The 24,361-nt window shown below is 37.3% G+C and overlaps 1 protein-coding gene across 1 annotated transcript in view; it reads right to left on the bottom strand.

The window, feature by feature from the left end:
- The window catches only part of MTPN (myotrophin), a 77,948-nt gene that overhangs the window by 13,945 nt on the left and 39,642 nt on the right, over positions 1 to 24,361 (bottom strand). The window contains exons 2-3 of the mRNA XM_055421324.2: positions 17,952 to 18,065; positions 17,044 to 17,127 (exon numbers count right to left, since the gene is read on the bottom strand). Coding sequence (XP_055277299.1) covers positions 17,044 to 17,127; positions 17,952 to 18,065 — 198 coding nt within the window. The remainder of the gene's footprint in view (positions 1 to 17,043; positions 17,128 to 17,951; positions 18,066 to 24,361) is intronic.

Genomic DNA, 24,361 nt, shown 5'->3' on the forward strand with positions numbered 1-24,361 from the left:
AATTCAGACTCCATGTATCTGTTTGGGTGATCTTTGTAAAATTCAAGTCTGATCGTAATACTCACCTATATAAACTCCTTTAATGGCACCCTCACAGAAGAAAACAAGATAAATCACATGATACACAAGGTATAATCCGCTCACTACCCACCTCTCTAGTCATGTTTCTTGCTAAATCCCACGTTGCAGCTGTGTTGAACAATTTCCCTTACCCTAACGCATTAACACGTCAGGTCTCTCTTGCCTCTGCGACTTTTCTAACACTGATGCTTCTGCTTTGAAAGGTAACTCAGTTCTCTATTAGACTCCTGGACACTAAGTTTCGAGGACTCAAGTGTCAACTGCTTTCGAAGCTACATTTGTGGTCCCTGAAGTTGTAATGACATTCTTATTTACATCACACTAGGCCTCTGCTTCCCAGGACATGTGACCTCTCCTTCCTTTAGATTCCTGCTATGTTACATATAAACTCCTGCCACAGCAATCACAACACTTTAATGCCCTTGTTTTCAGTTCAGTTCAGTTCAGTCGCTCAGTCGTGTCCGACTCTCCGTGACCCCATGAATCACAGCACGCCAGGCCTCCCTGTCCACCACCAACTCCCGGAGTTCACCCAAACTCATGTCCACAGAGTCCGTGATGCCATCCAGCCATCTCATTCTCGGTCGTCCCCTTCTCCTCCCGCCCCCAACCTTTCCCAGCATCAGAGTCTTTTCCAGTGAGTCAACTCGTTGCATGAGGTGGCCAAAGTATTGCAGTAATATGTTGATAGCAGTACTAAGCTTAACAGTCCCTAAGTTCACAAAGCCTTGCACAGTGTCTAACAGGCAATAAAATACTATAAAAAGTAAATGCTTTTAAAATTAATTGATATAGACTATTACTATATATAACAACAGACTAGATCAGGACTAGGTTCATCTGCTTACATTTATAGCATGATTCAAGTCGTGATTAAGTTTCCTGGAGGACGAAAAGGCTGCTACGGCCAAGTTAAGTGGCCTCAGCAGAAAAAGAGATCATTTGTCATTCTAGGGAGTAAAAAAGCTTTAAGGCCTCACAAGAAATTTCTTGATTTTCAAAAGTTATAGCTTTAGATAAGCACGCATTATTTTTTAAACTCTGTATTTTGTATTGGGGTGTAACTGATTAACAAACAATGTTGTGACAGTTCACGTGAACAGGGAAGGGACTCAGCCATACATATATCCATTCTCTCTCAAGCTCGCCTCCCATTCAGGCTGCTGGGTAACAATGCGCAGAGTTCCCTGTGCTATACAGTAGGTCCTTGTTGGTTATCCATTTTAATTATAGCAATGTGTACATGTACATCCCAAACCTACCCTCTCCCCATCCTCCCCCACACTGCCCCGGCAACCATAAGATCGTCCTCAAAGTCTGTGAGTCTGTTTTGTATGTAAGTTCATTTGTATCATTTCGTTTTAGATTCCACTTACAACGGATATCATATGCTATTTCACCTCCTCTGCCTGACTTAAAAGTTCACTCAGTATGACATTCTCTAGCTATGTCCACGTTGCTGCAAATGGTATTATCTGACAGTAACTCACAGACTATGGGAAATGTTTTAAAAAAATTAAAGTCATACTATCTCTGCCCTTGAATAGAATAGTTCACAATGTAGCCAAAAGATAAGGTATGCTAGCATGAATCAACAAGAGGCATCTTTATCTACGTCTTACTTCAGAGAGCCTAATTCTGCTTTACACCACCAGTTCTTAATCTGGACAAACAGGACAAAAAAACTGGATTAGTAGTAACATTTTAAGAATGAAACTCTTAAACTTGTACTGAGGTTATCTCATATTATATTGACAAAAGGCTTTTGTGGCAAAGATGGATTATAATTATGCTGATCAATTGTTGGAATACTAAGCAGCTGTGTTTCAATGAAAAATTTATCAAATTAATGAAAAATTAACATTTAGATACAAATACACACACAACACTTTGGTGGATGTTTCTTTGTATGTTGCTAGATACTGTTTTACAACCTTAGACTATAACCACTGATTATAGAATATAACCACTATATAACCACTAAATAAAAACTTAGCAACCATGGTTTTATATATTCAACTCACTTTTGGAAAGAAAGCGGGTCAGAATCAAATACAAAATGAACGCCTGAATGAATGTATCTGGTATTAAATGTCCCATAGGACTCTTAAAATGTAAAGGAACAAAGCAATTCTTTGTTCTCTCCCTTTAACCACTTTACTAACTCTTATTCAACTGTTATTCTCTGTGAAGCCCTTCTGGAATTTTCCAGACAGTGAGTTGGCTTGGCTTCTCTCCTCCTGTACGCAAGGGCATGTTGGTGACCACACTTCAAGGCAGACACTGTAGCTTGGCTTATCTAAAGTCTAGTAAAACCCCCTTTTTTTCTGTGCTTTCCTCCCCTACAGAGAAGAAACTGAATCCCCAGACTCCTTTAAAGCTGTAAGTGGCCCTCTGGCACAGAGCTGGCTTCTCCTGTGAACAGCTTTCTTTCTCCATAGAGCCCCAGGGACGAAAGAATCCTTAACTGTCTTGAGACAGTAAGGACTAGGGGAGACAGGGGAGAAGAGAGTGTGAGATGCTAAGGACAAGGGGAGCCATTCAGTCTTGGACTGTCATACCTTCAGGCCACTTTTTCTTTGAGATATAACTGACATAGAACATGACACTAGGTGTTACAATATGATGATCTGATATATGGATATACTGCAAAATGATTACCATAATAAGACTAGTCAACATCTATCACTACACAGAGTTACAAAGTCTTTTTTCCTTAGGATGAGAACTTGTAAGATTTACTCTCTTAACAACTTTCAGATGTATAATAAAGTATTGTTAACTATAGTTAACATGTTTTATGTTACATCCCCAGGACTTATTTATCTAGTAATTGTAAGCTTGTACCTTTTGAACCCTCCCACCTCAAGCAAGCATCAACATAATCTGTTCTCTGTATTTGTGAGTTTTGTTTTAGATTCCACACGTAAGTGAGATCATATTGTATTTTTCTCTGACTTGTTTCATTCAGCATAATGCCTTCAAGGTCCCTCCATGTTGTCACAAATGGAAAGGATATACTGTATAATACAGGGAATATAGTCAATATTTTATAATAACTATAAATAGAATATAACCTTTAAAAAAATTGTGAATCACTGGATGGACCTAGACATTATCCTAAATAAAGCAAGCCAAAGACAAACATTATATGGCATCACTTACACGTGGAATCTGAAAAATAGTACAAATCAATTTATATATAAAACAAAAACAGACTCACAGACATAGAAAACAAATTTGTGGTTACCAAAGTGGAAGGGGAGGGGAGGGATAAACTGTAACAGATGCCCACTACCATATATAAACAAGGGTTTATTGTATAGCACAGGGAACTATATTCAGTATCTTATAATAACCTATAATGGAAAAGAATTTTAAAAGAACAGATATACATACATATATGTATAATCACATCATTTTTCTGTACACCTGAAACAAACACAATATTGTAAATCAACTATACTTCAATTTAAAAAAATATACTGTACACCTGTAACTTATACAACATTGTACAGCTACATTTCAAAAAAAAAAAAATGAAGCAGGTGGTGTGGATAAAGGACATACTGAACCTGACTGTGAATCCCAATTCTACCCCAAAGTAGCTGTGTGACTTTAGCCAAGTTCCTTAATCTCTCTGCAGATGTTTTATTTGCTTTACAATCTGTAAATAAAATGGTAAGGCTTACATGATCTCTGCAGAAAGCCCGCCATCAAAAATTTTGTTAATCTCTCTTAAAAATAAGAATTAAACAGTGGAATATTATTCAGCCACAAAAAGGGGAAGCCACTTTCTTATTTAAATCTCTGTAGGAGGAGTTTTGTTACAGTTGAACTCCACTTCTCTTAAGAGTATTTGTCACATTCTTTAATTATCTGCTAACTGTGCTTTATGGGCTGTGAAGTCACAGGTGGTAGTTTAGTCGTTAAGTCATATTTGACTCGGACAATCCTATGGATTATAGCCTGTCAGGCTCCCCTCTCCATGGGATTCTCCAGGCAAGAATACTGGAGTGGGTCGCCATTTCCTTATCCAGGGGATCTTCCCAACCCAGGAATCAAACCTGGGGAAGTCACAGGACCAGGTGTTAAATCTGTCTTTGCTAACTTCAGGGCCATGCACCTCGTCTGCCTCTCTAAACAAGGTGCTAAAAACAAGCAACAGGAAATGGCATGTATGAATGACAATACTTGCGAGGACTTCTAATTTATGTGGTGGGCTGTGTTGCTATTTTAACCCTTTAGTTTGAAAAAAAAAAAACCTGATTCTTATAACCTCAATTAACTCTTAAAGAGAAAAGTAGCCACCCCAACCTATTTACATAACAAAACCTAACAAATGAAGCCCCTTCTCCACCCCAGGAGCAATGAGATGCATTCTGTTTCACTGTACTTCTCATTTGGAGACAGTGACTATGGTTCATTTCAGCTGCATATATAATGATCTTGGATTTGTTCTTATGTTACAGCTCTGGTGCCAAAGTGGTGGGGCTTGAATCCTCATTCTCCTAATGAGCTGTGCGATCCTGGGAAAGCTTTCCAATGCTTGGTGCCTCAGTTTCCCCATCCATAAAATGGGGGATTAAAAATCATACCCACTTCATGGGATTACTGTTATGATTAAATGAATCAATATATGTAAAGCACTTAAATGACATTTCTTAGGCATAAGTACTATTTTAACCAGGAGCTAATTCATTTACCTTCTCATCAACTCTTATGTGGTAAGTACTAGCCCCATGTCTCAGAAGAGAACATTCTGGCTGGGATGATGAGGAACTTATTTAAAGCAACAAAGTTATTACTATACCCAGCAAGGATCTCATTCAAATATGAAGGAGAAATCAAAAGCTTTACAGACAAGCAAAAGCTGAGGGAATCCAGCATCACCAAACCAGCTCTCCAACAAATGCTAAAGGATCTTCTATAGACAGGAATCACAGAAAGAGTGTATAAACTTGAACCCAAAGCAATAAAGAAAATGGCTACGGGATCGTACTTTTCAATAATTACCTTAAATGTAAATGGGTTGAATGCCCCAACCAAAAGACAAAGGCTGGTTGAATGGATACAAAAACAAAACCCCCATATATGTTGTCTACAAGAGACCCACCTCAAAACGAGGGATGCATACAGACTGAAAGTGAAGGGCTGGAAAAAGATAGTCCATGCAAATAGAGACCAAAAGAAAGCAGGAGTAGCAATACTCATATCAGATAAAATAGACTTTAAAACAAAGGCTGTGAAACGAGACAAAGAAGGAAACTACATAATGATCAAAGGATCAATCCAAGAAGAAGATATAACAATTATAAATATTTATGCACCTAACATAGGAGCACCGCAATATGTAAGACAATTACTAACAAGTATGAAAGGGGAAATTAACAATAACACAATAATAGTGGGAGATTTTAACACCCCACTTACATCTATGGATAGATCAACTAAACAGAAAATTAACAAGGAAACACAATCTTTAAATGATATAATAGAACAGTTAGACCTAATAGATATCTATAGGACATTTCACCCCAAAACAATGAATTTCACCTTTTTCTCAAGCGCACATGGAACCTTTTCCAGGATAGATCACATCCTGGGACATAAATCTAGCCTAGGTAAATTCAAAAAAATTGAAATCATTCCAAGCATCTTTTCTGACCACAATGCAGTAAGATTAGATCTCAGTTACAGGAGAATAACTATTAAAAATGCCAACATATGGAGACTGAACAACACGCTGCTGAATAATGAACAAATCATAGAAGAAATCAAAAGAGAAATCAAAATATGCATAGAAATGAATGAAAATGAAAACACAACAACCCAAAACCTCTGGGACACTGTAAAAGCAGTGCTAAGGGGGAAGTTCATAGCAATACAGGCACACCTCAAGAAACAAGAAAAAAGTCAACTAAATAACCTAACTCTACATCTAAAGCAACTAGAAAAGGAAGAATTGAAGAACCCCAGGGTCAGTAGAAGGAAAGAAATCATAAAAATTAGGGCAGAGATAAATGCAAAAGAAACAAAAGAGACCATAGCAAAAATCAACAAAGCCAAAAGCTGGTTCTTTGAGAAGGTGAATAAAATTGACAAACCACTAGCCAGACTCATCAAGAAACAAAGGGAGAAGAACCAAATCAATAAAATTAGAAATGAAAATGGAGAGATCACAACTGACAACACAGAAATACAAAGGATTATTAGAGAATACTATCAGCAATTATATGGCAATAAAATGAATAACCTGGAAGAAATGGACAAATTCCTAGAAAAGTACAACTTTCCAAAACTGAACCAGGAAGAAATAGAAAATCTGAACAAACCCATCACAAGCACGGAAATTGAAACTGTAATCAAAAATCTCCCAGCAAACAAAAGCCCAGGTCCAGACAGCTTCACAGCTGAATTCTACCAAAAATTTAGAGAAGAGCTAACACCTATTCTGCTCAAACTCTTCCAGAAAATAGCTGAGGAAGGGAAACTTCCAGACTCATTCTATGAGGCCACCATCACCCTAATCCCAAAACCTGGTAAAGACCCCACAAAAAAAGAAAACTATAGGCCAATATCACTGATGAACATAGATGCAAAAATCCTTAACAAAATTCTAGCAATCAGAATCCAACAACACATTAAGAAGATCATACATCATGACCAAGTGGGCTTTATCCCAGGAATGCAAGGATTCTTCAATATCCGCAAATCAATCAACGTAATACACCACATTAACAAACTGAAAAATAAAAATCATATGATTATCTCAATAGATGCAGAGAAAGCCTTCGACAAAATTCAACATCCATTTTTGATAAAAACCCTCCAGAAAGTGGGAATTGAAGGGACATACCTCAACATAATAAAAGCTATATATGACAAACCCACAGCAAACATTATCCTCAATGGTGAAAAACTGAAAGCATTTCCCCTAAAGTCAGGAACAAGACAAGGGTGCCCACTCTCACCACTACTATTCAACATAGTTCTGGAAGTTTTGGCCACAGCAATCAGAGCAGAAAAAGACATAAAAGGAATACAAATTGGAAAAGAAGAAGTAAAGCTTTCACTGTTCGCTGATGACATGATCCTCTACACAGAAAACCCTAAAGACTCTACCAGAAAACTACTAGAGCTAATCAATGATTACAGCAAAGTTGCAGGATATAAAATCAACACACAGAAATCCCTTGCATTCCTATACACTAATAATGAGAAAATAGAAAGAGAAATTAAGGAAACTATTCCATTCACTGTTGCAACGAAAACAATTAAATACTTAGGAATATATCTACCTAAGGAAACAAAAGATTTGTACATAGAAAACTATAAAACACTAGTGAAAGTAATCAAAGAGGACACTAATAGATGGAGAAATATACCGTGTTCGTGGATTGGAAGAATAAATATTGTAAAAATGAGTATACTACCCAAAGTAATTTATACATTCAATGCAATCCCTATCAAGCTACCAACAATATTTTTCACAGAACTAGAACAAATAATCTCACAATTTGTATGGAAATACAAAAAACCTCGAATAGCTAAAGCAATTTTGAGGAAGAAGAATGGAACTGGGGGAATTAACCTGCCAGACTTCAGGCTCTATTACAAAGCCACAGTCATCAAGACAGTATGGTACTGGCATAAAGACAGAAATATAGATCAATGGAACAAAATAGAAAGCCCAGAGATAAACCCACGCTCCTATGGACACCTTATCTTCGACAAAGGAGGCAAGAATATAAAATGGAGAAAAGACAGTCTCTTTAACAAGTGGTGCTGGGAAAACTGGTCAGCCACTTGTAAAAGAATGAAACTAGAACACTTCCTAACACCATACACCAAAATAAACTCAAAATGGATTAAAGATCTAAATGTAAGACCAGAAACTATAAAACTCCTAGAGGAGAACGTAGGCAAAACACTCTCCGACATAAATCACAGCAGGATCCTCCAAGACCCACCTCCCAGAATATTGGAAATAAAAGCAAAAATAAACAAATGGGACCTAATTAAAATCAAAAGCTTCTGCACAGCAAAGGAAACTCTAAGCAAGGTGAAAAGACAGCATTCAGAATGGGAGAAAATAATAGCAAATGAAGCAACTGATAAAGGATTAATCTCCAAATTATACAAGCAGCTCCTGCAGCTTAATTCCAGAAAACTAAGTGACCCAATCAAAAAATGGGCCAAAGAACTAAACAGACATTTCTCCAAAGAAGACATAAAGATGGCTAACAAACACATGAAAAAATGCTCAACATCCCTCATCATCAGAGAAATGCAAATCAAAACCACAATGAGATACCATTTCACACCAGTCAGAATGGTTGCTATCAAAAAGTCTACATGCAATAAATGCTGGAGAGGGTGTGGAGAGAAGGGAACCCTCTTACACTGTTGGTGGGAATGCAAACTAGTACAGCCACTATGGAGAACAGTGTGGAGATTCCTCAGAAAACTGGAAATAGAACTGCCATATGATCCAGCGATCGCACTCCTGGGCATACACACCGAGGAAACCAGAATTGAAAGAGACACATGTACTCCAATGTTCATTGCAGCACTGTTTATAATAGCCAGGACATGGAAGCAACCTAGATGTCCATCTGCAGATGAATGGATAAGAAAGCTTTGGTACATATACACAATGGAGTATTTCTCAGCCATCAAAAAGAATGCATTTGAATCAGTTTTAATGAGGTGGATGAAATTGGAGCCAATTATACAGAGTGAAGTAAGCCAGAAAGAAGAACATCAATACTGTATATTAACGCATATATATGGAATTTAGAAAAATGGTAACCTGAACCCTGTATAAGAGACTGCAAAAGAGATATAGGCATTTAGAACAGTCTTTGGGACTCTGTGGGAGAGGGTGAAGGTGGAATGATTGGGGAGAATGGAATTGTAGCATGTATATTATCATAAGTGACCAGTCCAGGTTCGACGCATACATTTTCCTCTGTTCATTTCTTTGCATTTGTGCTTTTTTAATAAAAATACTTTTAACTGTAAAGAAAAAAAAAAATAAAGCAACAAAGTTATTAAGGAGAACTGAAAGCCAAACTTGGAGGTGTGTGACATCACAGCACGCACTTTTTATCACTAACAGAAACGATCTAAAATAACGATGCTCTCCAGTCTGAAAGAGCTAAATAAGTTAAAAAAAAAAAAAAGCTTACAAAGGACATACTTGTGGATGAGATTTGTAAGGTGTATCAACACAGTATAACAACTGTATCTGGGTGGTACTTTTCTAGCTATATCAAGCCTGTTAGTTCTTTCCTCATGCAGTTTCTTAAAATAAGGCAATTCAGAGAAGGTATTGCTCAGTTCTTTGCAGGTGACTAGTTCTACCGTTTTTTTGAAACTAAACTTGCCCAGGTTACATGGAAAAGAACTTTGGGGGTTAAAGCAATAATCATAATATGTGTGCTTTGAGAATAGGCAAAACTGTTTAGATTTTACCAGGAGTGGAATAGTGAGTAATTTGAGTAAAAAAATGTTTCTACCTACCACACATCTACTTGTTTAAGCTGAAAAGGGGTCGACTTCTAAGCCCTTGTATCTTGATTCTCAATTCAAGGAGCAGAATCTGTACCACAGACACCTCTTTTGACAATGCTGGTATTTGAGAGGGATATTCAAATTTTATTATCAACTGGCTGCTTGAGTTTTTTCAAGTACAGCATAGAAAACACATTGAGCAAAACCTTCAGCGTTATCAGGTAAGATGGTTTTCTAATATTAGCAGTTTTAGTACTTTTAGTCTCTGAATTTTAGTACTTTTTATTCTCTACAGCAGTTGTACATAGGCTGTTAATCATTTTAACTTCCTTTTTATAAAAGGAAGGCCATTGAGTAAATCTGTTTTTCACTCATTTATCCACACAATGAGCATAGAGCGATCTGAATCAGCTGTGCATCAGAGTTGCACAAACATCAGTGGTTACATATTTCTCTTGAAAGGTTACAGGAGACGTCCTAAGGAGGTAAATTCTGTGACACAGTGTAAAGCAGAGAAATAATGGAAAACAAAAAAGCCAAGTTTATTTTGGACTTTTCTCTCTCAGATATAGCTTAGTATGCTAAATGTCTCTATCAACAAATGAATTTATAATAACAAGTATATTATCAGTTTGATTCTACGAGAATAAAACTAATTATATTTTAAAAACTCATTAAATTTTATAAGATTTGTGATTCTCTCATGCTAGGGTGCCTTTTCTCTTTTTTTAAAAGAATTCTTATTTAATAGGAGGTTGAGTGGTCATTTTTAATAGCAGTATATAGCATATAAGGGACAAAGTATAAACACACACTAGAGTAATGAATGCTTATCTGTCTGAATTCTAAATGATAGTAAACTTAAATGTTTACTTTGATGTTAAGTATTTCCCTTTTCCCCACAATAACCTAGAGTGGATAATTTAGAAACAGTTTTCCTTAGAATTAAGAAAACAAGGAGACTTCTTAAAATCTTTTATTATCAAAAGAATTACATAAATTATAAAGAATTTTAGTAAGTATAAATATAGAATTGATATATATTAAATACTATACTATATTAGAGGCTATGTCTAGCCTGATAGTGAATTGTTTGCCTGTAACAGTAATAACTTCTTACAGGGAACTGGTTTTTTAACCACACAGAAATTAGATGCTGCCAAATTATATGTAACTGTGAAAAATAAATGAACTTTAGGCTTACAAATATCCATCAGCTATAACACAGTTCAAGAGTACCATTTTGTGATTAACTCTCTTCTACACAATGTGTGCCTGCAACATTACTATTATTCAGGCATTTGAGATTTTAGTCAGGAAGTCAGTAATATTTTTATATATCTTTTAAATATCTTTTATTCCAAAAGTTTCCTGTTAAGATTTTTTCCAGGCAAAAAAAAAAAAAAAAAGGAATCTTATTCAACTGTAAGATAATTACAATTTAAAATGACAGGTGCTTGCATGGTCTGTTTGTGCTTTCATAATATTATGTCGAAGTCTGTTAGGTTTGGTCTTTTTAGTGACTGCGGGGCAGCTGCCACCTCTTCTGTTTCATACCCTTACTCGGGCTTCTTAGTCCCTAAGACTACTCTTCCCCAGGATGCTTCGGAAGCCTGAATTTTTAACCTGTTTCATCTGTCTCCTTTCACCAGTTTTACCACTGTTTCTCATGTACTCTGGATTTGGGGAGTACCAGAAGTTTTGTTCATTTTCCTTGAATCTTATTTAGTATTATTCAGTAGTTCTATAGTTTAAGCTTATATTTTTAAACATTCATGTTCATTTTATATTTCAATATTTGTTTTTATTCACATAGTAATTTCTTGCTTATTCCTTTTTACATCTCAGTCTTCTCCTTTGGGTTTGTTTCTTCACTTGTTTATTGCTCAAGGGTGCTGACCACTTCTGGGTTTTGAGCTGCCTTGGATCAACTCCTTACTTGCAACAGTCCTCTCTTGCTTATGTTTGGGAATGCTTTCTTCTTCAACTTCATCTCACTTGCTTTCTGTCTCTCAAAGATAATTTATTGTCTCATGAATCCCATCTTATGGTCTAAAGCAGATGTTGATTTATTTTAAAAAACCTCTTTCCTATCATCAGAGTTTTAAAGGGGGATACCCTGGCATATGCTCAGATCTCAGTCTTGAAGCGAAAGGCTCACAAGTGTTGATCTCTACATTTTTTTTCAATCATGAGTGTAACAATAAAAAAAATCAGGCCAAATAGTTTTTACCTGCAGAAATATAATCATTTCTCATAACTGTCCATGATGGGAAGCCTGAAAAGGAACTCTCAAGGAGGACAAAGAACATGTGTGGAGTCATATCTTGGAAAAAATCTTGATTCCATTACTTTCTGTTAGACTTTAGGAAGTTGTTTAACTTCCTTTATGGTCACCTTATGTATTTGGAGATTACATAAACAAAGATTATATTTTCCATAGATGTTAGCTTCTTTTTTTGCTATATGGATAATAAAGAATTGAACATCTTAAATTCCTACTTGTGTCTTAACTTCATCTTCCACTGCATTAAAACAAAATTGTTCAGTAAGTGGCATAGCTTGATTTAAATATAAAATCAAATCACATAGTTTGATTTTATATATTCCAGCAACTCTTTTGTTTTTATAATTTTTGTACCATTACTTGTGATCATATTGAGTTTTCAAATATTACTTTGGCTTTTCCCTTATGCTAATGATGTACCAGTGGAATAATATAGTTGACCCTCTGTGTAGCTGAAAATCCATTTGTAACTTATAGTTGGCTCTTCTTATCTGTGGTTCCTCCGCATTTGTGGATTCACCCAACCATGCATCGTACAATATATTCAGCATTTACTACTGAAAAAAATCTGCATGGAAGTGTGCTGGTTCAATACAAACCTTTGCTGTTCAAGAATCAGTTGTATATTAGAGCTGTCAACAAATCTGGAAAGCTTCTAAACTATGTACTTTCAAATGAATTCATAGCAATTGATAAGGATTCTAACTTTGGTAAAAAGCAGGACAAACCAGATTACATAATATAAACTCTGACTGGACTTTAAATAAATGCATAGGAATAGCCTTATTTTAGTTAATTAAGGATTTTTGAAAGAACATAATTTCCTCCTTTAAAAATTTTGTTCACTACTGGGTATCCATTAAGAAGCTTATACAAAAATAAAATCAACGTAATTAATTTTGAAAACAACAACACTACATTGTATTACACCGCTTTAAAAAGGTAATGTATTGCTTTCAAAAAGATAAAAAGAAAATCTTTCTTTCATCTAAAATAACAGCTCTACATGGTTACAATTGGTCTGCCATCAATATAGCCACCACTGAAGGTCACTTATTTAGGTACAAAAATTAAGGCTCAGATATAATGAAAGGATAATATTACAGGCACAAATAAAATTAAAAACTACTTTAAAGTCAGGAAACTCAACTTATAACCGATAATTCAGCATTATAATATATATCTATAAAGACCCTTCTGGGATAACATATAATGGCTTATCACACATTCAAATCAAGCCAGCTTTTCAGGAACTTATTTAAGTAGAAGATTTAAGGTCTTAATGACCTACAGCATAGTGTTTTGGGAATAAGAAATATGGAACAATGGTCTGTGAGCTCGATATCTTAAGAGTAATTACTTCGTTTTGTTTGTCCTAGGTGGAAAGAAAGGCTTATCAGAAAGAAATACAGTTCTGATCTACAGTTTGAGGTCTGGCTACAAAGAAGGAGCTGGCTTAGGGGTACCTCATTTGGTAAACGACCAGAGCCCTAAGCTAAAAAAGGATCCCATGGAGGTTTTTATTTTCAGAGAACAAAACACCTTGGCTAGGTCACGGAGAGAGGGAGAAGGAAGGAGGAGTCATTTATTTCTTGTTTTTATTCTGACTTATTAATTTGTAATTGAGATATAACTGATAGTATAATACTAATGATAATTTAAGGTATACAACAAAATGATATGTGAACGTATTGTGAAATGGTTACCCCAGTAAGTTTAAATAAAAATCACCTCACATAGTTTAAAATTTTTCCTCTGAGAACTTTTAAGTAACTTTTAACTTCTAAGTAACTCTCAAATATAATATAGTATTGCTGTTTCTTTTGCTCTACACTCAGAAGATATATTGAGGTGGGGGAATTAAGCCAACCCTGAGGAAAGAGCTGAGAGATACACACAAAGAAATCAGATGCTGGTCATGTGGCTTAAACCCATGGACAAGCTGTGCCTGAACCTAGAACTATGTGAGTCAACATAATCTCTTTTATTGCTTGAGCCTGTCTAAGCTGGGTTTAGTTACTTGCAATAGAGAGTCCTAACCAATAAAATATTACAATTAAATAAATCTTTCATTAATGGTAAATTAATATTTGTAGCCCGAGACAACCAGTTTTTAACATAATACAAAAATATTCCCCCAAGGCTGAAATTATCCATAGTTCTCAACGGTTCTTTTAAATATTTACATGGGTGTGGGGGACGGGAAGACAGGAGAAAGATACAGTGGCTGGAAATCTTCACGACCACATCCTACCACAGATGCTGGATCCATTACAGTGGCAAAGTTCCTTTATTTTGGCTTTTTATATCAGTATGGTATATAATATCTAAAAATTACCCCAAACCTCCCAACTCCCCTAAACTTGCAAAAACAACCACCACCACAACCACACATTTCAAGAAATCTGGTATTTGTGCTGAAGGTATGGGTCAGTTCAGCTGCTCAGTCGTGTCCGACTCTTTGCGACCCCATGAATCACAGCACGTCAGGCCTCCCTGTCCATCACCAACTCCCGGAATTCACTCAAACCCATGTCCATTGAGTCAGTGATGCCATCCAGCCATCTCATCCTCTGTCATCCCCTTCTCCTCCCGCCCCCAATCCCTCCCAGCATCAGTCTTTTCCAGTGAGTCAACTCTTCGCATGAGGTGGCCAAAGTATTGCAGTTTCAGCTTTAGCATCAGTCCTTCCAATGAACACCCAGGACTGATCTCCTTTAGAATGGACTGGTTGGATCTCTTGCAGTTCAAGGGACTCTCAAGAGTCTTCTCCAGCACCACAGTTCAAAAGCATCAATTCTTTGGCGGTCAGCTTTCTTCACAGTCCAACTCTCACATCCATACATGACCACGGCAAAAACCATAGCCTTGACTAGACAAGACATTTGTTGGCAAAGTAATGTCTCTGCTTTTTAATATGCTATCTAGGTTGGTCATAACTTTCCTTCCAAGGAGCAAGCGTCTTTTAATTTCATGGCTGCAATCAGCATCCGCAGTGATTTTGGAGCCCAAGAAAATAAAGTCTGACACTGTTTCCACTGTTTCCCCATCTATTTCCCATGAAGTGATCGGACCAGATGCCATGATCTTAGTTTTCTGAATGTTGAGCTTCAAGACAACTTTTCCACTCTCCTCTTTCACTTTCATCAAGAGTCTCTTTAGTTCCTCTTCACTTTCTGCCATAAGGGTGGTGTTATCTGCATATCTGAGGTTATTGATATTTCTCCCGGCAATCTTGATTCCAGCTTGTGCTTCTTCCAGTTCAGAGTTCCTCCTGATGTACTCTGCATATAAGTTAAATAAGCAGGGTGACAATATACAACCTTGACGTACTCCTTTCCCTATTTGGAACCAGTCTGTTGTTCCATGTCCAGTTCTAACTGTTGCTTCCTGACCTGCATACAGGTTTCTCAAGAGGCAGGTCAGGTGGTCTGGTATTCCCATCTCTTTCAGAATTTTCCACAGTTTGTTGTGATCCACACAGTCAAAGGCTTTGGCATAGTCAATGAAGCAGAAATAGATGTTTTCCTGGAACTCTCTTGCTTTTTGCATGATCCAGAGGAAGGTATGGGTAAAATCCCCTAATTTTACAGGACCTGAGTTAACTGCTTTCAGATAGTACCTTTGAAAAGTTGTCAATAAAGTGCTGGGACAAAAGTACTACTTTCTTTCCCAATGTTCTCCAAATCCTACTGAAACTGAATCTATGAAGCATAAAATCCTCTTTAGTCTTAAACATAATAAAAGCCACTATTTATTGACTATTATTATGTGTCAGGTACTGTGCAAAATGTTTCATATATATTTACTCATTTTATTTCCAATTCTTTTTTGCTTCTTTTAGCAGAAGGCAATGGCAAGCCACTCCAGTACTATTGCCTAGAAAATCCCATGGATGGAGGAGCCTGGTAGGCTGCAGTCCATGGGGTCGCAAAGGGTCGGACACGACTGAGCAACTTCACTTTCACTTTTCACTTTTACACATTGGAGAAGGAAATGGAAACCCACTCCAGTGTTCTTGCCTGGAGAATCCCAGGGACGGGGCAGCTTGATGGGCTGCAGTCTATGGGGTCACACAGAGTCGGACATGACTGAAGTGACTTAGCAGCAGCATCAGGACTTATTTGAAAATTCCAAATTAAACATTATGAACATTTTCCAGAATATGGTCATGAAAAAATAATCTTGGGATTAATGTGAGTGCCTTATTTTACGATGATTTCTTGTCTTCCAACATTTGCATCTAATACAGCTAGAATGGTTGCAACTGACTGGTTAATTTCTAAGGGTGGACTCTGACCTTCATTTGAGAGCTTGTAACAGTCCATTCTAAGGGAGATCGGTCCTGGGTGTTCATTGGAAGGACTGATGCTAAAGCTGAAACTGCAATACTTTGGCCACCTCATGCGACGAGTTGACTCACTGGAAAAGACTCTGATGCTGGGAAAGGTTGGGGGCGGGAGGAGAAGGGGACGACCGAGAATGAGATGGCTGGATGGCATCACCGACTCTATGGACATGAGTTTGAGTGAACTCCGGGAGTTGGTGATGGACAGGGAGGCCTGGTGTGCTGTGATTCACGGGGTCGCAGAGAGTCAAACACGACTGAGCGACTGAACTGAACTGAACTGAATCAAAGACAAAACACTGGAAAACTCCAAATGTACCATGATCTCAATCACATCAAGAAACCAAATGACTTGGAGAGCCCTTACAGCAATCTGCCTCAATAATCTTGCTCAGAAAGATCACTACAGACAAAGAAGTTTACAAATTTCAAAGGCAAGGTTATTCAAAATGTGGTATGTGAATTTGGCACCAGTCTGCAAACTGTTACTAGCACAGGACAGCATTTTCTGTATTAAGTACAATGTCTAGTTCAGCTAACTTTTTAAAAAAATTGCAAGATACTCTTGATGAAGGAGACTATGTTGACTTATTTTCTAGCCCAGCCTCATTACCCACCAAGAACTGGTAACAGAGTGTGGATCAGCTCTTTTAAGCAACATTGCTCTAGACTTCAATTTTGGCTGTTATACCTCTAATTTTTCTGTTCCTGATGCCACACAAAATTTAAGTAAATTAATAACCAAGTACTTGGCTTGAACAGTTACAAAACAATAGAAAAAGCAATAAAAATCAGCAATTGACCTCACCTTTGACAGAAGCAATTTCACGCAGGAAACATGACCTTCATAGACGGCAGACAGAAGAGGTGTGATATGATGTTTATCTGGAGCCTATGAAAGAATGAGATATAGATCACTTTATCCATTTTTCATTTATTCCTTCTCTCTAGATCATTAGGGAATACTTGTAAATAATTGAAAATCAATGTTCTCCCATTTTTAGCCTCTTACAGAGCTGACAGAGGCCTAAGCCCACAAGCAGTTTCTCCTTAGAAGTCAGCACAGTGAAACAGAGGGAGCAGGACTTTGACCTCAGCTCAAATCTGGACTCTGGCACTTAACTGTGTGACTAGTTACTTAACCTCTCTGAGCCTCAACTCCCCATTACTGTAGGCATGCCAGTATAAAGAGGTAATAGATGCCCACAATTGGGCCAGGTGACTTGGCAGCCCCTGAGATGTGAAAAGTTCATCTCATTTGCTGTCATGGTTACTTAAACATTTTTCTGAAACTCTGAAATGCAGAAGCTACAAAAGGCAAGAATCAAGAGATAACTGCTGTCTGACCGTTGTCCAAAAATCCACTTTTAGATTTTTCGTATGACTACAGGGCCTATCTTCCATTGGGTGATAGCCATTTGCCACCTACAGATAGTGCTAACTTTCAAACTGCTTTAGAACACGAAAAGGAAGCATGAATCTATCCTGTGTCCCCCACCCCCCAGTTTTATCAGTTAAAAAAAATAAACTTGTTCTGCTTATTAAAAAAAAATCATAACCATGTATTTCTAAGGTACAGAAATTCGGCAAAATTTCAGACTATATGCTTACTTCACATGAGATTTCCACCAGTAACTATTTTACAAATCTACTGAAAACTACCCAAAAGCATACAACAGGAATTTTTTTTCTAGAATGACAATGTTCTTTACATACATTAATATCTGCTCCTTTCAGCAGCAGAAATTCCAGAATTTCAAGCTGCCCACAATCTGCTGCATAATGAAGAGGCTTTCTTCCACCTTCTAGTGTCCGGTTGACATCTTCTCCCTTAGAAGCCAAATGAAAACAGTATTCGTAAGAATGGTAGACTGAAGAAGGGAAATGAGGCACCCACTATCTTTATTTTCTTAAAGCTACAAGGGTTTCGTCAAAGAATTACATTTCCTGCAAAGTGAAACAAGCAACCAAGAACTTGAAATTAAATTCTGCACAATGGTTAGCACACAGTATGACCGCAATTCAAACCATTAGTCAAGCTGAAAACAATAAAATGCTAAATGTAATGAAATATATTACTGTGCTCTATTTCTAAGGAATTTTAATCACCATGATGTCAAGATGTGACCAGCAAAGAAAAAATGTTGAGTTTAAATACTTAAGATTTTACACAGATCAAATGACATGTATTTTAACACTTCAGAGAAAGCATCACTACTTTGATGGAGGCAGACATCACTATAAAAGATAATCAGTATTAGCTATTATGAATTCATCTCATTCATCCATTAATTCAAATTTAAGCTCTACTGTACGGTCAGCTCTGTGCACAGAGCGAACAATGGTAAACAAAGTCAGAAATGGTTTCTGATTCCACAGAGCTTACCACCCAGTGTGGGAGGCAGACAGTAATCTAATAATCACACGACTAAACATACATTTAACAGAGTTGTGAGAATTAGAGTAACTGAATCCAAGCAAAGCACTGAAAATAAGGTGGTATCGCTAAAATTAACAGATATATGATTACCTATTATTATAAGCTACCTATGTAAATAAGTATTTATTTAAATACTGAGTCAAATCCATTACTCAGTTTTTTCATTTTAAGGTTAAGGGTCATTATGTAGATAAAGCATCTATTTTACAAACAATAAAATCACTAAATTCAAACAATTTGAAATCATTAAATATACAGAGGTATTTTTTTCCCTTAAGGAAAAAGTTTACCTCCAGGGTTTTACATCCTCCAGAAAGTATTAGCATTATCATCTTATTGTTCAAGGGCTGGTACTTTAAAAAAAAAAAAAGCATTCCAAGAGGTAAAACCACCTGCTTGTCACAATGATCAGTGGAGGCCTCAGAGTATTAAGTCAGGAAACTAAATTACACACAGTGTTTCTGAGTTCCAGGCCAGATGTATGTTTTAAATATACTGTCTCTATGTCAAGAATTTCATAAAAAATAATTTTCCTCCTTTTAAATTCCCTGATGATAAAACAACCTTTTTCGGTTAAGAGGACATGAGTAATTCACAGCAGTAACTTCTAATGGATTGTTTATTCAAGTCATCTGAATGCAGAGTGCCAAAGAATAGTAAGGAGAGATAAGAAAGACTTCTTAAGTGAACAATGCAAAGAAACAAGAAAACAACAGAATGGGAAAGCCTAGAGATCTATTCAATAAAATCAGAGATACCAAGGGAATATTTCATACAAAGATGGGCACAATAAAGGACAGAAATGTATGGACCTCACAGAAGCAGAAGATATTAAGAAGAGGTGGCAAGAATACACAAAAGAACTGTACAAAAAAGATCTTCACGACCTAGATAATCACGAGGGTATGATCACTTACTTACAGCCAGACATCCTGGAAGGCAAAGTCAAATGGCCCTTAGGAAGCATCACTATGAACAAAACTAGTGGAGGTGATGGAATTCCAGTTGAGCTATTTCAAATCCTAAAAGATGATGCTGTGAAGTGCTGCACTCAATACACCAGCAAATTTGGAAAACTCAGCAGTGGTCACAGGACTGGAAAAAGTCAGTTATCATTCCAATCCCAAAGAAAGGCAATGCCAAAGAATGCTCAAACTACCACACAATTGCACTCATCTCACACGCTAGTAAAGTTATGCTCAAAATTCTCCAAGTTGGGCTTCAACAGTACATGAACCGTGAACTTCCAGATGTTCAAGCTGGTTTTAGAAAAGGCAGAGGAACCAGAGATCAAATTGCCAACATCCGCTGGATCATCAAAAAAGCAAGAGAGTTCTGGAAGAACATCTATTTCTGCTTTATTGACTATGCCAAAGCCTTTGACTGTGTGGATCACAATAAACTGTGGAAAATTCTGAAAGAGATGGGAATACCAGACCACCTGACCTGCCTCTTGAGAAACCTGTATGCAGGTCAAGAAGCAACAGTTAGAACTGGACATGGAACAACAGACTGGTTCCAAATCGGGAAAGGAGTACGTCAAGGCTGTATACTGTCACTCTGCTTATTTAATGTATATGCAGAGTACATCATGAGAAATGCTGGGCTGGAAGAAGCACAAGCTGGAATCAAGATTGCTAGGAGAAACATCAATAACCTCAGATATGCAGATGACACCACCCTTATGGCAGAAAGTGAAGAGGAACTAAAGAGACTCTCGATGAAAGTTAAAGAGGAGAGTGGAAAAGTTGGCTTAAAACTCAACATTTAGAAAACTAAGATCATGGCATCTGGTCCCATCCCCTTCATGACAAATTGATGAGGAAACAGTGTCAGACTATTTTTTGGGGCTCCAAAATCACTGCAGATGGTGACTGCAGCCATGAAATTAAAAGATGCTTATTCCTTGGAAGAAAAGTTATGACCAACCTAGACAGCATATTAAAAAGCAGACATTACTTTGCCAACAAAGGTCCATCTAGTCAAAGGTATGGTTTTTCCAGTAGTCATGTATGGATGTGAGAGTTGGACTATAAAGAAAGCTGAGCACTGAAGAATTGATGCTTTTGAATTGTGGTGTTGGAGAAGACTCTTGAGAGTCCCCTGGACTGCAAGGAGATCCAACCAGTCTGTCATAAAGGAAATCAGTCCTGAATATTCATTGGAAGGACTGATGCTAAAGCTGAAACTCCAATACTCTGGCCACCTGATGCGAAGAACTGACTCACTGGAAAAGACCCTGATGCGGGGAAAGATTAAGGTGGGAGGAGAAGGGGACAACAGAGGATGAGATGGTTGGATGGAATCACCAACACGATGGACAGAAGTTTGAGTAAACTTCAAGAGTTGGTGATAGACAAGGAAGCCTGGAGTATTGCAATTCATGGGGTCACAAAGAGTCGGACACAACTGAGTGACTGAAGTGAACTGCTTCACTGACTACACTGAAGTCTTTGACTGTGTAGATCACAACAAACTGTGGAAAATTCTTCAAGAGATGAGAATACAAGACCACCTTACCTGCCTCCTGCGAAACCTGTACACAGGTCAAGAAGCAACAGTTAGAACCAGACATGGAACAACGAACAAACTGGTTCCAAACTGGGAAAGGAGTACATGAAGGCTGAATATTGTCACCCTGTTTATTTAACTTACAGGCAGAGTACATCATGCAAAATGCTGAGATGGGTGAAGCACAAGCTGGAATCAAGACTGCCAGAAGAAATATCAATAATCTTAGATATGCAGATGATACCACCCTTATGGCAGAAAGTGAAAAGGAACTAAAGATTAAGGTGGGGAAACAATGGCAGTGACAGACTTTATTTTCTTTGGCTCCAAAATCACTGTGGTCGGTGACTGCAACCACAAAATTAAAAGATACTTGCTCCTTGGAAGAAAATGACAAACCTAGACAGTGTATTAAAAAGCAGAGACATTACTTTGCCTACAAAGTTCTGTGTAGTTTTTCCAGTAGTCATGTAGGGATGGATAATAAAAAAGGCTAAGCGCTGAAGAACTGATGCCTTCAAATTGTGGTGCTGGAGAAGACTCTTGAGAGTCCCTTGGACTGCAAGGAGATCCAATCAGTCAATCTTAAAAGAAGTCAACCCTGAATATTCACTGGAAGGACTGTGATGCTGAAGGTGAAGCTACAATACTTTGGCCAACTGATGCGAAGAGCCGACTCATTGGAAAAGACCTTGATGCTAGAAAAGATTGACGGCAGGAGAAGGGGACGAAAGAGGATGAGATGGTTGGAAGGCATCACTGACTCAAGGGACATGAGTTTGAACAAACTCTAGGAGGTGGTGAAGGACAGGGAAGCCTGGCATGATGCAGTCCATGGGGTCACAAAGTCCGACACAGTGAGCAACTGAACAACAGCAGGGCTCCTTATACAGTAAATTAACACATTAGTAGAAAGAAGGTGTATAACATACTTAATATCACTGGAGACTGGGTGAGAGTTCCAATTCTACCACTGAGTTGTAGGACCTTGAACTACTTTCTAAATCTTTGTTTTCTTCCCATTTTTACTCCCATCTGTAAAATGGGACTAAAAATACACCTCACTGGATTTTAGTGTATCATCAAATGAAATAAACCATGCAAAGTATCCTACACAGTACTAGACAAGGTAGTATATTTAATAAAGGTTAAGTGTTATTGCTATGGATTGATTCACACTAGTTCTAAAAAACTATCCAAAATTAGGTTAATCCAGATTCAGAATAATGGCTGAAATATAAAGATATGACTTATTATACTTTATATTCAGAAACAAATTTAAAAGTAAGGCCAACCTGGAGTACCAGCATAATCTTTATTCACAACTGCAGAAATGTGAGGCTCTGAGGCAAAGAAGTATTGTTTAAAATGATTTAGATAAAACTAGTTTTTCTTTCACTTCCTTTCCATTATTCATGTTAATATTAACTGGAGAGGATTAACTAGATAGGCCTTTTCAGTGGAACAAAGTAAAGAAATAATGCAGTAAGTAGTAAGACAGCTTTGTCAAAAAGTTGTTTTCCTGAATTAAAATATGTGATACCGTCCTTCTCAACTTGGTATAAATGTGCAAAAGGCATATGAAAAGGAACAGTTATGAGTTTAAACTCCCCTTTATCCCTGCAGATGCTGCCTTTACAATTCTTATTTTAGCAGACAAAAATGACAATACTGGAAAGGCTTAGTGTGACTGACAGGAAAGAAAGCATCTTCTTCTGCAGGCCTTTGAGGAATTTATAGTACTAAACACCTATATTGGGAAAGTAGAAAGGTCTCGAATTAACCATCTTTGTCCTACTGTAAGAAAACACATGGGAAAAAGACATATGGAAATCTCTGTACCCTGCTGCAAACCTGAAAATGCTCTAAAAAATAAAGTCTATTAAAAAAAAATTAAATTCAAAGTGAGCAGAAATCAGTGAAATGGAAAACAGAAAAATAATAGAAATCAAAAGGTATTTCTTTGAGATCAATACAATTGGTAGATCTCTAGCTAGAATGATTAGGGGAAAAAAAGGACAGAAAGTGCTAATATCAGATTTTACAGACCATCTTCCCACAAAGAAACTCTCAGGTCACAGATGGCTACACTGGTAAGTTTTACCAAACACTTAAGAAAAAATGAATAATAATAATAATTCTGCATACTCTTCTAAAATAATAGGAAGGGCCAAAATGTGTTCTTTGAGGTCAACATACTCTGATTCTGAGACAAAGACGTTACAAGTCAGGAACACCACAGGATAATGTCCCTCACGAACACAAACTCTAAACAATTTTAGAAAATTCAGTCAAATAATGTATAAAAAGAGGCCAAGACTAAGTAGTATTTATCCCAGGAATACAACATTGGTTGACTATTTGAAGACAGTCCACATAACTCACCAGTTTAACAAAATGAAAAAAAGAAAAACCATATAGTCATCTCAAAAAGCATCTGACAAAATCCAACATCCTTTACTGATAAAAGCTCAGCAAACTAGGAAAAGAAGGACATTTCTCTTGACTAATGAAGGGCCTCTACACAGAAAGTACAATTAACATCATACTTAACTGGTGACAGATTGAATGAATGCTTTTCTCCTAAAACCAGGAACAAGACATCTTTTTTCTACCACCTATATTCTACACTGAACTAGAGGTCGGAGAAGGCAATGGCAAGCCACTCCAGTACTCTTGCCTGGAAAATCCCATGGATGGAAGAGCCTGGTAGGCTGCAGTCCGTGGGGTCACTAAGGGTCGGACACGACTGAGTGACTTCACTTTCACTTTTCACTTTCACACACTGGAGAAGGAAATGGCCACCCACTCCAGTGTTCTTGCCTGGAGAATCCCAGGGACAGGGGAGCCTGGTGGGCTTCCATCTATGGGGTCATACAAAGTCGGACACGACTGAAGTGACTTAGCAGCAGCAGAGGTTCTGAACAGTGCAACTAGGGAACAAACAAACCTCATCCATTTTGAAAAGGAAGAAGTATAACTGTCTTTGTCTGCAGGTGATGATAGCTATGTAGAGGAAAGTCCAATGGAATCTACCAAAAAGCTACTAGAATAAGTAATTTTAGCAATGTTAAAGAACAAAGATCAATATACCAACTCAACTGCATTTTTATATAGCACCAGCAATTAATAATTGCAAATCAAAACTAAAACCAGTATTATCTACAGTAGCATA

This window comes from Moschus berezovskii, chromosome 3, assembly GCF_049115385.1.
Source record: "Moschus berezovskii isolate FMDL1 chromosome 3, NW_MosBer_1.0, whole genome shotgun sequence".
Taxonomy (NCBI): domain Eukaryota; kingdom Metazoa; phylum Chordata; class Mammalia; order Artiodactyla; family Moschidae; genus Moschus; species Moschus berezovskii.